This window comes from Eubalaena glacialis, chromosome 3 (assembly GCF_028564815.1).
Source record: "Eubalaena glacialis isolate mEubGla1 chromosome 3, mEubGla1.1.hap2.+ XY, whole genome shotgun sequence".
Classification (NCBI taxonomy): Eukaryota; Metazoa; Chordata; class Mammalia; order Artiodactyla; family Balaenidae; genus Eubalaena; species Eubalaena glacialis.
The window spans coordinates 194,572,687-194,584,323 of record NC_083718.1 but is presented as its reverse complement, the minus strand read 5'-3'; the positions used below and the strand labels follow the sequence as shown (position 1 = coordinate 194,584,323).

The 11,637-nt window shown below is 63.7% G+C and overlaps 1 protein-coding gene across 3 annotated transcripts; it reads left to right on the top strand.

The window, feature by feature from the left end:
- Nucleotides 1-283: 283 nt before the first annotated feature.
- On the top strand, nt 284-6,471 carry VWA1 (von Willebrand factor A domain containing 1). Of its 3 annotated transcripts, none has more exons than XM_061185156.1 (4): nt 284-583; nt 2,827-2,989; nt 4,693-4,971; nt 5,080-6,471. In XM_061185156.1, the coding sequence occupies exons 1-4, from the start codon at nt 560-562 to the stop codon at nt 5,415-5,417; spliced, it is 804 nt and encodes a 267-aa protein (XP_061041139.1). In that variant the 5' UTR covers nt 284-559; the 3' UTR covers nt 5,418-6,471. The 3 variants fall into 3 exon arrangements, 2 of the variants coding, with proteins under 2 accessions (XP_061041139.1, XP_061041138.1); XM_061185155.1 differs by lacking the exon at nt 284-583 and adding an exon at nt 1,186-1,333 and having other exon boundaries at nt 2,432-2,989; XR_009700420.1 differs by lacking the exons at nt 284-583; nt 5,080-6,471 and adding an exon at nt 1,183-1,333 and having other exon boundaries at nt 4,693-4,781.
- Nucleotides 6,472-11,637: the final 5,166 nt, after the last annotated feature.

Here is an 11,637-nt window from a genome sequence, read left to right as displayed (position 1 = left end):
CTGTCTCCCAGCCTGGCGTCTCACCTGCCAGAGGGAGGAAGGAAAATCATTGAGTCCCATCCGTCCTCCCTGCTGGGCATCCTCCTGGGGAGGGGGGAAAGGGAGGGGACATCCTGGCAGAGATGGCCCTGCCGCCTCCCCGTGGGGGACCTGTGCCCCCACCCAGCTGCACAGGGAGGAGTGGCTGGGAGAGGGCGGCGGTGACCCCACAGGAAGGCATCTTAGGAGGGAGCAGGGCAGGGCTCTCCTGGACCTCACTCCTGCCCACGGGACACTGCCCCATCTCACCTAAGGGCAAGGAATCTGCCCTGGGGGCACTGAGTGTCCCTCAGGATGTCCCCTGCAGCCAACCACCTCTGCTCTGGTCTAGCCAAGATCCCAGATGCAAGGCTCCTGGTCACAGTGGAGGGTTTCCCCAGTGGGTTGCTTGGGGGGTTCTGTCCTCAGTCCTGGAGTTTGGCCTCAGCCCTGAGCCCCTCATTGGGCAGGGCCTATGGGGACAGCTATATGCCCAGCATGATCACACTGGACAGGCCTGAACCAGCCATCCTCAGCTCCTATGCCTCTTCCTCTAAGAAGCCAGGTGAGGTGTCCCCCCGGAAGCTCCCCCTTAAAGGTCTCAGGCTTCTTTCCCCTCCCGACGCCCTGTCTCCTTTCTAAGTTCCACCCTTCTGATCTCTGTTGGTCACTCCTTGGAGGAACATGTCACAGCTCCCATACACCTGCCCCTCCCCAGGCTCTGTGGCCAGAGCCTGGGACTTGTTGGGGGGGACGTTGTTTTTGGTGTCACCCACACACTCTCATATCCCCTGGGGCTCTCTTGGGCTTGGCTTCAGGGACTCCCAACACTGCGGAGCCAAAGGCAGCGGGCCTAGGGATGACCCAGCTTGGTGGCTCCCTGCTCGGCTCCTGGCTGGGGGCTGGGGGCAGGGGGTAGGGGACAGGGCTGACTCCAAGGCCTTACAGCCGGAAAGGGAGACCACAGTGTCTGTGTGTGCATGCCACCCGCGTGTGTCTCGGCGGCATCCCGGTGAGTGCCGCGTGTCGCCGCACGTTTGGGCCCTTCGTGCGCGCGCCTCCCCGGAGCCGGTGCTTCTCCGCAAGCCGGGCAGCGCGCGCGCCAGGGCGGGACCTCGGGGCGCGGCCGCGGTGGGCGGGGGCTCCCGGGGGCGGGGCCCGGGTCTGGCCCGCTCGGCCGCGCGCCCCGTAGCTCAGGAGCGAGCGAGCCACGAGCGGAGGTAGAGCGTGGCCGTCCCGTCGCGCGCGATGCTGCCCTGGACGGTGCTCGGCCTGGCCCTGAGCCTGCGGCTGGCGCGGAGCGGCGCGGAGAGTGGTGAGTGCGGCGGGCGGCCGGGCAGGACTCAGGTCCCGGCGCCCCGGCGCCCCGCCCCCCCCCACCATGTCCGCACCGAGCCACGCTCTCTTTCCGCGGCTGTGGGGCGGGGGCAGCTGGCAGGGGACCACACCCACCTGCGGCGCGGGCCCCGCCGGCAACTCCGCGGAATCTTGGGGCCTGGACGGGGATGGGGAGGGGCCTGTCGGGGAGGCTTGTCCCTGCCTCAGTTTCCCTTTCCTTGGAGTGACCGTTAATAGAGGGATGGTGAGAGGGTTGGCGTCGCCCCACTGGGTTGGGGGAAACTGAGGCCGCAAGGCCGGGACCAGAACCGAGACACCCCAGGCCCCTGTCTGCTCATGACAGTGGCGAAGGGCCCCATCTGCCCCCCGGGGTGCCGGGAGGAAGGGGGAGGCCCCAAAGGGGCTGATAGGGCCCTCGGGCCGCTGCAGCAGGTAACCTGCTTCCTGGGTCCAGATGGAGCAGAGGATGGGGGCCAGGGGAGGGGTGACATCATCTGTAAGTGGGGTCAGGACTCCAACCGGGACTCCGGGCTGTGGGAGGGGCTGCAGTCAGCGCTCTGTCCTCCCCATGCCTCCACCTCTGTCCCCAGTCTCCCCAGCTGCCTTTGTGCCCCCACCGCACGCCCCACCAGTTGCTTTACCTGGAGGCTGAGCGGTGTAGGCTGCTTCTTGAAAGCCAAGCCCTGGTGGCCCAGACCCATCCGCCCACCACTCCTGGGGGCTGGGCCAGGTCCAGCCTGCACACACAGTCTGCTGAAGACAGGGAGGGTGTGGGGGCTTGGAGGGGTCAGCTCTCCTTTGCAGACGAGACATGAGCCCAGGGGGTGCCCCAGGCATGTGGCCAGGGTGCAGAGTTGGAACTGCTGAGAGTGTGAACCTCCTGTTGGCTTAGGACCCCTCTCCCCCCTGGGGTGCCACCCCAGGACCTTTGGGGTGTGACTGAGCAGGCTTTCAGGGCTTCCTTGGGTAAGGGCAAGTGCCAGTTTAGGGAAAGCTCAGGCTCTGGGGGTTCTGCCCTGGGTGTGGGGCTGTCTGGGGGCCACCACCTGGGGCTGAACCCTTCCCTCTCCCCCAGGCCCCCCGGCATCTGCCCCCCAGGGGGACCTGCTGTTTCTGGTGGACAGCTCGGCCAGCGTGTCTCATTATGAGTTCTCCCGAGTTCGGGAGTTTTTGGGGCAGCTGGCGGCCCTGCTGCCCCTGGGCCCTGGGGCCCTGAGTGCCAGCCTGGTGCATGTGGGCAGTCGGCCGCACACCGAGTTCCCCTTCGGCCAGCACAGCTCAGGCTCGGCTGTCCAGGACGCCATACGCGCTGCAGCCCAGCGCATGGGTGACACCAACACTGGCCTGGCGCTGGCATACGCCAAGGAGCAGCTGTTTGCCAAGGCGGCGGGGGCCCGGCCGGGGGTCCCCAAGGTGTTGGTGTGGGTGACAGACGGCGGCTCCAGCGACCCCGTGGGGCCCCCCATGCAGGAGCTGAAGGACCTGGGCGTCACCGTCTTCATCGTCAGCACCGGCCGCGGCAACCTCCTGGAGCTGTCGGCCGCCGCCTCGGCCCCCGCTGAGAAGCACCTGCACTTTGTGGATGTGGATGACCTGCACATCATCACCCAGGCGCTGAGGGGCTCCATTCTTGGTAGGTGGGAGGAGGCAGGGCCCGGGGGAACCCCAGCGGGGATCTCAGGAGGAGGGCCAGGTGAGCCTCCAGGAGGACCTCACACGCCTGGAGCAGAGGCCAGGGCTGCAGGCACAGGGGTGCACACGTGGCTTCTCCAGGGACACACTCCAGCCGTTCACCACAGGTGCCCCCCAACCTGGGCTGAGGCGGGACAGAGGGGCAGGCTTGAGTAAACACCTCCAGGTGGGGCTCTCTGCTGGAGAGTGGGGGACTTGGTGTGGGCTGAGGGACTCAGGCACTGCATCTGGTGGAATGTGTCCACCTGGAGAGGAAGCGTAGGAGGTTCCAAGCCTGGAGACTCTGCAGAGGGTCCCACCAAGCCTGGAGGGAGAGGGAGGGCCAGGTCAGGAAGGGCCGAGACTGCCCCCCAAGAGCTAGGGCCCTACTTCCCCCGGGGCGAGGGCAGCCGCGGAGGGGTTGGAGTGGGACTGCACCGCAGGCGGTTGGGGATTGCTGGAGAGGAGGGCGGACCTTGGAGGGCCCACTGCGGGGGCTAGCAGCTCCCCTCCGAGTTTCTTGTGGAACCCCCTGACCCAGCTAAACCTGGCGGAAGAGGGAGCTGGTGTTGAAGGGCCTGGTCACTGGCAAGGTTGGCTGTAGCCACTGAAAAATGCCAACGACCCCAGGGTCCTCCCAAGTCTCCACCTGTGGTGAATCGTCCACCTGAAACCGGAAGGGGTTGAACTGTGGGTTGGAGGGAGGTAGAGTGTCCTTCCGAAGATTTACTCCAGGACACCTGGCCCTGGTGGCCCCTGGGTCAACCACTGTGGCTGAGCCTGGAGGCGACAGCAGGAGAAAGGGCAAGCAGCTGGACAGGAAAAACCCAAGGCTGCAGGGCAGTGAGGCAGTAGGGCGGGGGCTCCTGGGAGCGGGGGCAGGGTCTGAGTGTGGGGGATGGGCGAGGGGCGTGCCAGCCGGGCAGCTGCACACCCAGCATTAAAGAAGGCAGCATGGGGTCCCGAAGGGCTTAACCCTGTCCAGACATTTATGAGCTTCACCCCCCCTGCACGGTCACTCAGACGGCCCTGTGGTGCTCGGCATCAAAGCTCAGGAGTAACACACGTTTGGGGGTCCCACCCTGGAGTGCTCCCAACACACTCTCCTGGGGACTGGACGCCGGCAGCACCCGAAACTCCAGGTCCAGCTGCTCCTGGGGTTGTCACATCTCTCCTGCCCCTCGGGGCATTCTCCAGTGGCTCCCTTCTCCTGGCTGTACTGTGGGCCCCCTTTTCCTTGACTGTTCAGAGCTGAGCTGACCCCAGACTCTGTGCCGGCCACTCAGGCTGGATGGGGGGGCTGGTCCTCTGTTCTCTGACATCATGACATCAGTTTGGATCCTGCCACCTTTGAGGGGCCCTTTTCCAGGCCACTGGACTGGGTGGGAGGTGGCTGCTATACCTCCGCACTGGTTTGAGTTTGGAGCTCAGGCCAGGAGGGAAGCTCCTGACGGGGCAAAGTAGGGGGCTGGCTGCACTCATGTCCTTCTGCGGATCCTTAGCATCTGGTGGGCGTGGCCGGGGCTGGCCTGGCGCCCCGCGCCCTGCTCCCCGCCTCTGGGTGTCTTCCGGGAGTCAACAGTCAGAGCCCCAGGGTCGGGCGCGAGGAGGCACCTCTGTTCTCTGACCCTCTGCACCCGACCCCCCCCGCCCCCCGCCCCGCAGACGCGATGTGGCCGCAGCAGCTCCGTGCCTCCGAGGTCACGTCCAGCAGCTTCCGTCTGGCCTGGCCGCCCCTACTGACCGCCGACTCGGGCTACTACCTGTTGGAGCTGGCGCCCAGCGCCGAGCCGGGGACGGCGCGCCGCCAGCAGCTGCCAGGGAACGCCACGGGCTGGGCCTGGGCCGGCCTGGACCCTGACACGGACTACGACGTGGCGCTGGTGCCGGAGTCCAACGTGCGGCTCTTGAGGCCACAGCACCTGCGGGTGCGCACTCTGCCGGGTGAGGCGGGACGCGGGGCCGGGCGGGCTGGGGGTGCGGGCGCGGCCGGGCAGGGCGCGGGGCCGGGCGGCGCGGCCCCCTCCCAGCTCACAGGCACTTCCCCCGCAGAGGAGACCGGGCCGGAGCGCATCGTCGTCTCGCACGCCAGGCCGCGCAGCCTGCGCGTGAGCTGGGCCCCAGCGCTGGGCCCGGCCGCCGCGCTAGGCTACCACGTGCAGGTCGGGCCCCTGTGGGGCGGCGCGGCGCAGCGCGTGGAGGTGCCCGCGGGCCGGAACAGCACCACGCTGCAGGGCCTGGCGCCAGGCACCGCCTACCTGGTGACCGTGACGGCGGCCTTCCGCTCCGGCCGCGAGAGGGCGCTGTCGGCCAAGGCCTGCACGCCCGACGGCGAGCGCAGCCGCGCCTCGCGCCCCCAGTCGCCGGGCGCCGGGGGCCGGGAGCCGTGAGCCGGCCGCGCCCGCGCACCCGAGGGCGCCCTTCTCCCGAGCTCGGTGGGTCTTGCCCCGGGGGTGGGATGCTGGCCGGCCTTTGGCCCGCGGGATCCCCGCGCAAGAGGGCGCCCTGCTTCGGCGTCCGCCCTCCAGGACGCGGCCTCGCCTGACCCTCCGCGGCAGCTCTGGCAGCGGCGCGTGCCCTCGCGACTCCCTCCCCTGCCCGGCCCAGAGCTTGGGCAGGATTTAGCGGGGAGATGGACAAGGAGTCGGGGTCCCGTTGAGAACGTGAGACCCGAGATGGCTCTGGGCCCAGGACCACAGGGCGCCTGGGCGGCCGGACCTTACACTTGTATTAAGGGCCACACCCTCTGGCGGCAAAGGCTAGCATTTGTTTGAAGGAGCTTGGTCTCCGTGGCAGCTCTGAGTCCCTTCCAGCCACTCAGGTCCTGGATAGGAAGGGAAGGAGGTGGCTCTGGCCAGGTCCCCAGAGGCTTCCTGGAGGGAGCAGGGTCTGGGAAAGGGGAGGGGAAGTGCTGGGAGTTGATCGTGTGGTCAGCAGCTGGGTGGCTGGAGGGACAGTCTTCACCGGCATGCTCAGCCGGCTTGGGGGAAGTGCTTGCTGGGAACAGTGGCCCTTCCTGCCTACCCAGGACCCCACTGGGCCCAGCCACAGCCACTGGGACGCAGATGGCACCTTTTGGGAGGAATGGGACAGGAGCTTGGCATTTGGGACCCTGGAGACAGGCGAGCTTGTTCCTGCGGGACCCCAAGGCTGGCGCTTGCAGGGAGCTTTCCCTGCTTCTGGCTGGGGGGCCTCCAGGAAGGGGCAGGGACAAGCACGGTTCCCCTGGGTGCTGCGCCCCAGCCATTCTCTGCAGTGTCTTCTGACCCCACCTCCTGTCACTCCTTACTATCCTGGGGCCACCAGGCAAGTCCCAAGGCAGTGCTGCTCTCCCTCAGCCCCACCAGGCACCTCCTCTTCCGCCTGCGCTGACTCAGTGCTCACTTTGCCTCTTCCCCACTAACGCCCCAGACTTTAAAATACAGTAAATCAGATGTAAACTTAGCCCTGCCGTCTCCTGAGAGTGCTTTATTCCTTGTCAAAACACGCCAGCCCCATAAAAGGTTGCAAGTTAAAAAAAACGTCTTGGGTGGAGGACGGATGGTACCCCGGCTGGTGCTGGAGAAGAGGAGGGGGGAGCCTCCCCCTCCCAGTGCTGGGACTCAGGCCACTGTGCCCCCTGCGGCCTCCCTGTGCATCTCCTCTTCAGAGAGCGCAGGCCCCGTTTCTGAGGGCATTGCTGGGACCTGGGACGACAGGCCCTCTGCAGGGCTGCCGCCACCTCTGCTGGCCCGGCCACACCCTCAATGGCAGTCTGGCTCCTGCTGCCACCTGCTAATGGGAAGGAGAACCCCTAACCCAAGCAACTGCATGTTGAGAGGTGGTCTCCGGCGCCCCGGTTGGTGTCTCAGTCTGCATGCTGCCGCCTGGTGGGTGTGCTGTCGGGGAGGCTTCAGGCGCGCCCGCCTGCCACCACTTCCCAAGCACCTGCCTCTGAGCATCACGTGGCCCCCTGCTCAGGCGCCCACGGCCCGCGCCGCCCACCAGTTCAGTGTGCTCGGCGTTCGTGGGGGCAGGCTGCGTGTGAACCCAGGGACCCCTGCCCTGCCTGTGTGAGCGGAGTGGGGAGCGGGGCTAAGTGGGTGAGTCAGACGCGCGGGCAGATGGTAGTGTCTGGCCAGGCCAGACTTGGGTGGTGGGGCCCTGTGGGTGGGTGTTGTTTCTCCTCCATGTCCCCCGACCCCCTCAAGGCAGGCTGAGGGAAGCCTGGGACGGTGGCCTGTGCCACTGCAGGTTTCTGCTTACACCCTGAGCGGCATTCAGCAGTCAGCTGAGGGTCAGAGGCTCCTGTGATCTCAGCAGCTGGCCCCATCCCAAGGCTGGTGAGCGTGAACAGCAGGGTCCCAGGGTCCCAGACAGCACTGACCAGGGAGGGGAACCCTCCCCGGGCCTGGGACCTGGGCCTGATCCATCCCTGATGGGCAGAATTCCCCCTGTGGAGGCCTGCATCCCCCACCCCAATCCCCTGGGTGCTCGCGGGTCACAGCCCACTGGGCACCCAGAGAGGCACCCCTTTCATGCTGCGCCCCTGAGCCCAGCTTGCAGCGCACCGTGCAGGCGGCAGGAGAAAAAGCAGGAGGTGCTGGCGGGGCGTTTCCTAGTGGCTCAGTCACATACTAAAGACAAGTTGAGCTGTGAGCCCCTTCCCCAAAAACATGCCTCCAACCCCGAGAGAGGGCAGAGCAGCTGGAAGACGCACGCCCCCACCCCCTGGAAGAGGCTCCAGCCTCGCCTCATCTCTGCTGGACGCTGAGGCCCAGAGAGAGGAGCCCCACATCCACCTCCAGGCCAAGGAACGCCCCTCCTGGAAGCCCTTGTCTCGGAAGTGCCGCCCTTGCATCATCCCAGGCAGTTCTTAAAGGTCTTGGAGTCTGGGCCACGTCTGGAAAGAGTCTCCAGGAAACAGCTTTGTCCCGGTCTCCACCCCTTCCCTCTACATCCCCTGACTCGCAGGCCCTGGCTCCGTGGCCCACTCTGGGTCTGGGGCCCAGGCTGAGGCCTGCAGGGACTTACACGTGCCACTTCCTAAGGCAACTGCGAGCTTCTGGGAGCACCTGAAAGTCAGAAAGGGCCGTGCAAGAGGTTATGATCCACATGGCAGCCCCGGTGCCTGCAGCAGGAGTGGGCCAGGCGGGGGAGGATCCTGCCGCTTCTAGGGGACCCCAAAGGGAGGCTCCTCTGGTGATGCTGGGCGGGCACAGTTCTCACACTCACGAAGGTTGCTGCTGCTTCCTAACTTGACGAGGAGAAGCCAAGGATTTCCCCAAGGCTGCATGTCACACTCATCCCGCGTGGGGTCTTCCCTGCAGCCCAGGGCTTGCCCGACGGCAGGGAGCTGCGAGGGCCAGGTAATGGACAAAGGCTGTCTGTGAGAAAGCCAGATGGCTGCTGGGTCTGGATCAGGTCTCCGGAGGTGGGTGTCCATAAGTGGGTGGTGCAGCCACTGGTAGCTCCCTGGAGCAGGAGCTGTTACCATGGCGACAGAAATAAATGGTGTCAGGCCGCTGAGTGAGACGTGTGAGTCCTCACAGCCTCCTGCTGTGGTGAGGGGGCAGCTCAGGAAGCTTGAGGCCGACAGCTGTGTGTCTGTGCTTTTCTTCTGGGATGAAAAATTTTCTTCCAACATCCATTAAAACAAAAATGCCAGTGGAAGTCATAGCTCCCCCTAGAGGTGAGTGTGGTGAGGAGGGCCCCCCCCCCCGGAGACCCTCCCCCGCAGGTCCCAGTCCTTGGGAGGGAGGTGGAGAGGGCAGGGTGTGCTTCTGGCTGCCAGCCGCCGGCAGGGGGCTCCCGGGCCAGAGCCCTTCTTGGGAAGGGAGAGGGCTGAGGTCTCCCAGGCAGGGGCGGGGTGGGGCGGGTGGGAACCCTGTTCACTGACATGTTCTCACCAGGAGTTAAAACTCCTGCCACTCATTGCTTATGTTTCGGAAGTGTCCGTGAATGCGCCCATGACAAATTATATCGTCCTAGCCACAGACACTAAAGCCTCGCAGGAAGGACAGGCCCCCGTCCCCACCAGGTGTGTGCACGAGCACAGGGAGAGCAGTGGGTGGCCAGCGGCTTGCCTAAGCCCCTGACCACAGTGTCCACGGGAGCGGAGGCCACGACCACCCGGCTCTGGTGCCGCACGTGGGGTGCACAGCACTTCCCAGGGGAGGGGGTGAGAGCCACGAGCTTCTCAACTCGCTGTGGGCCTGGGGCCCTGGCCAGCTCCCCGGCCGCTTCTTCCTCTGCCCCAGGGCCAGCCCCTACTGGACGTGAGGGCACTGGAGGCCGGTCCCAAAGGCGCCACTCCCAGCCCCTCCCAGACGACACCGGGGCTCCATCAGTGCCACAGGGCTTGACCGACTTGCTTCCAAGGTCTGTCCAGACTATGCAGCTGACCCGGCTCTTCTCCTGGGAAGGCAGAGGTCCCAGCTCAGCCCTTCAAGGGGCAGGCCAACGCTCACGGCAAGCCTCCTGTCCTCAGCGTGGTGGCCAGGCAGCTGAGCGCCTGTGCTGAGGGTCCCCCCACCCTGCGAGCCTCTGGGGATGGCCTGGCTGTGCTGGCCTTCTGCTGGGTGGGCCTGTCGGTCCAGCTGGTGGGGAGGTGGGGCGTGGCTCCAGGGGGGAGGGGAGAGCCACCTGCTCGCCTTGCTCGCCAAGAGCAAACACAATGCAGGAAAGTGAGGCCCTGAGGGCTCCGTGCTCCCTCCCCTCGTAGCCTCTTCACCCCGGAGCCAGGAGGGGAGGAGCTGCAGGGGCCCTCCGGAGAGGGCTTTGGTGGGTAGGGGGGGGACCCGGCCGGGCCAGCAGCTTTTCTTTCGGCTGGACTGGGGCGCGTGAGCTGGGGTTCCAGAGACTGGAACCAGCAGGTCCTTTTGGAACCTGAAGAGAGAACGGGAGCGGAAGGGGCCCAGCTGGGTGAGGGAGAGAGATCCGCCCCTGAAGGCCCAACTGTCCTAGGAAAGCAAGACCGAAGAGTGATGCTGGGGGGCTCCAAATTCAAGTGGACAGGCCTCTGTCCCTGGGAGACACTGGGCAGGTTGGGCAGCTGGCGCTGCAGCCTCAGTGCTGGGAAGTCCTGGGGCCTGACGGAAGGCCCCAGCTCCCCAAGGGTCTGGCCAGATGCAGGGGACTCAGGAGCCACACCTGCTGCCCAGGCTCTGGGGGCAGAGTCCTCTGCACTGGGCCTGGGTGGGGCCCACTCTGCTCCTGCTGGCTTGGGCTCTCGGGGGCAGCTGTGTCCCCTCACCCTGGGCTCAAGGTCAGGCTGGAGGCCAAGCTGTCCACCTGCACCTTTAACTTCTGCAGTCTCTCCTCCAGGTCTTCAAAGCTGGAGGACTCCTTCAGAGAAAAAAAAATGTCCTGTGGGGAGGGGGGATGTTGGGGGAATCCCGTCAGCAAAACAGCGCAGCATGGGCGGCTGAGAACCCCACGTTTGTCAAACGTGAACACGTCAGGTAGAAAGCATCATCCTAATTTCCTTTTATTAACTTAGTGTCTTTAGGAAAGCTGTGTCTGTCCTGCCTAGTGGCTTCCACCTAAGACTTTAAGTGATAAACACAAGTGGACCGGACATTCTGCGTGGTCCATTGGAAATCGGAAAGTGTGAGCCGCACTGCTCTGATGAGGGAACCTGGAAGGAACCCCTCCATCAAAGGGAGGGAGTGCAAGCACCTAAATCTTAAGACAACAACTTAAGATTTCTGTTTTTTAAGCCAAGTTAAACGAAACTGACTTTTTTGTGAAACTGACTTAAAAAAATATATATTTATTTGGCTGCCCTGGGTCTTAGTTGCAGCATGTGGGATCTTTTGTTTGTTGTTTGTTTGTTTTAGTTGCAGCGTGCGGAATCTTTAGTTGCGGCATGCGGGATCTTTATTTTATTTTTAAATAATTTTTATTATTATTACTTTTTAATTTTTTGTTATTTTTTAATTTATTGTGGCTGTGCTGGGTCTTCGTTGCAGCATGCAGGCCCTTTGTTGTGGCATGCAGGCTCAGTAGTTGGGGTATGTAGGATCTTAGTTCCCCGACCAGGGATCCAACCCAGGGCCCCTGCATTGGGAGCATGGAGTCTTAACTGCTGGACCACCAGGGAAGCCTCTGAAACTGACTTTTTAAACGCAGAGCTTTATTTTCAATTACTCCTTGTCATACAAAAGTACACAAGCTTTCCAAATGCTGGCCTGTGGATGGAGCTAGAGAGTTGCCTGTGACCCAGGACCTCACCTCTCTTACCCATTTGTTTTTTATCCAGCGAAGCCAGCCCGGGGTTCTATTGGTTGTATGGTTTGTGGCTGGTCTGTAGAGACCTTGGTGATGGCCAATGAGGGACATCTTTGGTTTTTCTCTTCATTTGGGGAAACGAAACAAACAACAAACCCCAGACAGAATTATCTTAGAATTTTTTTTTTTCCTATTTTTCTTCAGGCTTAAGATTAAGACTGTTTTCAATCTAGTGGAGAAACTCCGTATAATACTGGGAACTCAACAAATTCCATCAGGGAAAGAACGCAGGGGCAACTTGGATATTGGCCCAAGAAGAAATCTCTGCTAACTTTGGACACTGGGTTCTAGAGCAAGGCTGGCCTGTGTCCATCCTTGTCTCCCTCTGCCCCAGGCGGT

What these genes read in the sequence shown, in the direction of transcription:
- VWA1 (XM_061185155.1), top strand. Translation starts at nt 1,267, where the DNA reads ATGCTGCCCTGGACGGTGCTCGGCCTGGCCCTGAGCCTGCGGCTGGCG. An exon ending in GCGGAGCGGCGCGGAGAGTG is followed by an intron (nt 1,334 to 2,431) that starts GTGAGTGCGGCG and finishes CCTCTCCCCCAG; the next exon opens with GCCCCCCGGCATCTGCCCCC. An exon ending in GCGGGTGCGCACTCTGCCGG is followed by an intron (nt 4,972 to 5,079) that starts GTGAGGCGGGAC and finishes CTTCCCCCGCAG; the next exon opens with AGGAGACCGGGCCGGAGCGC.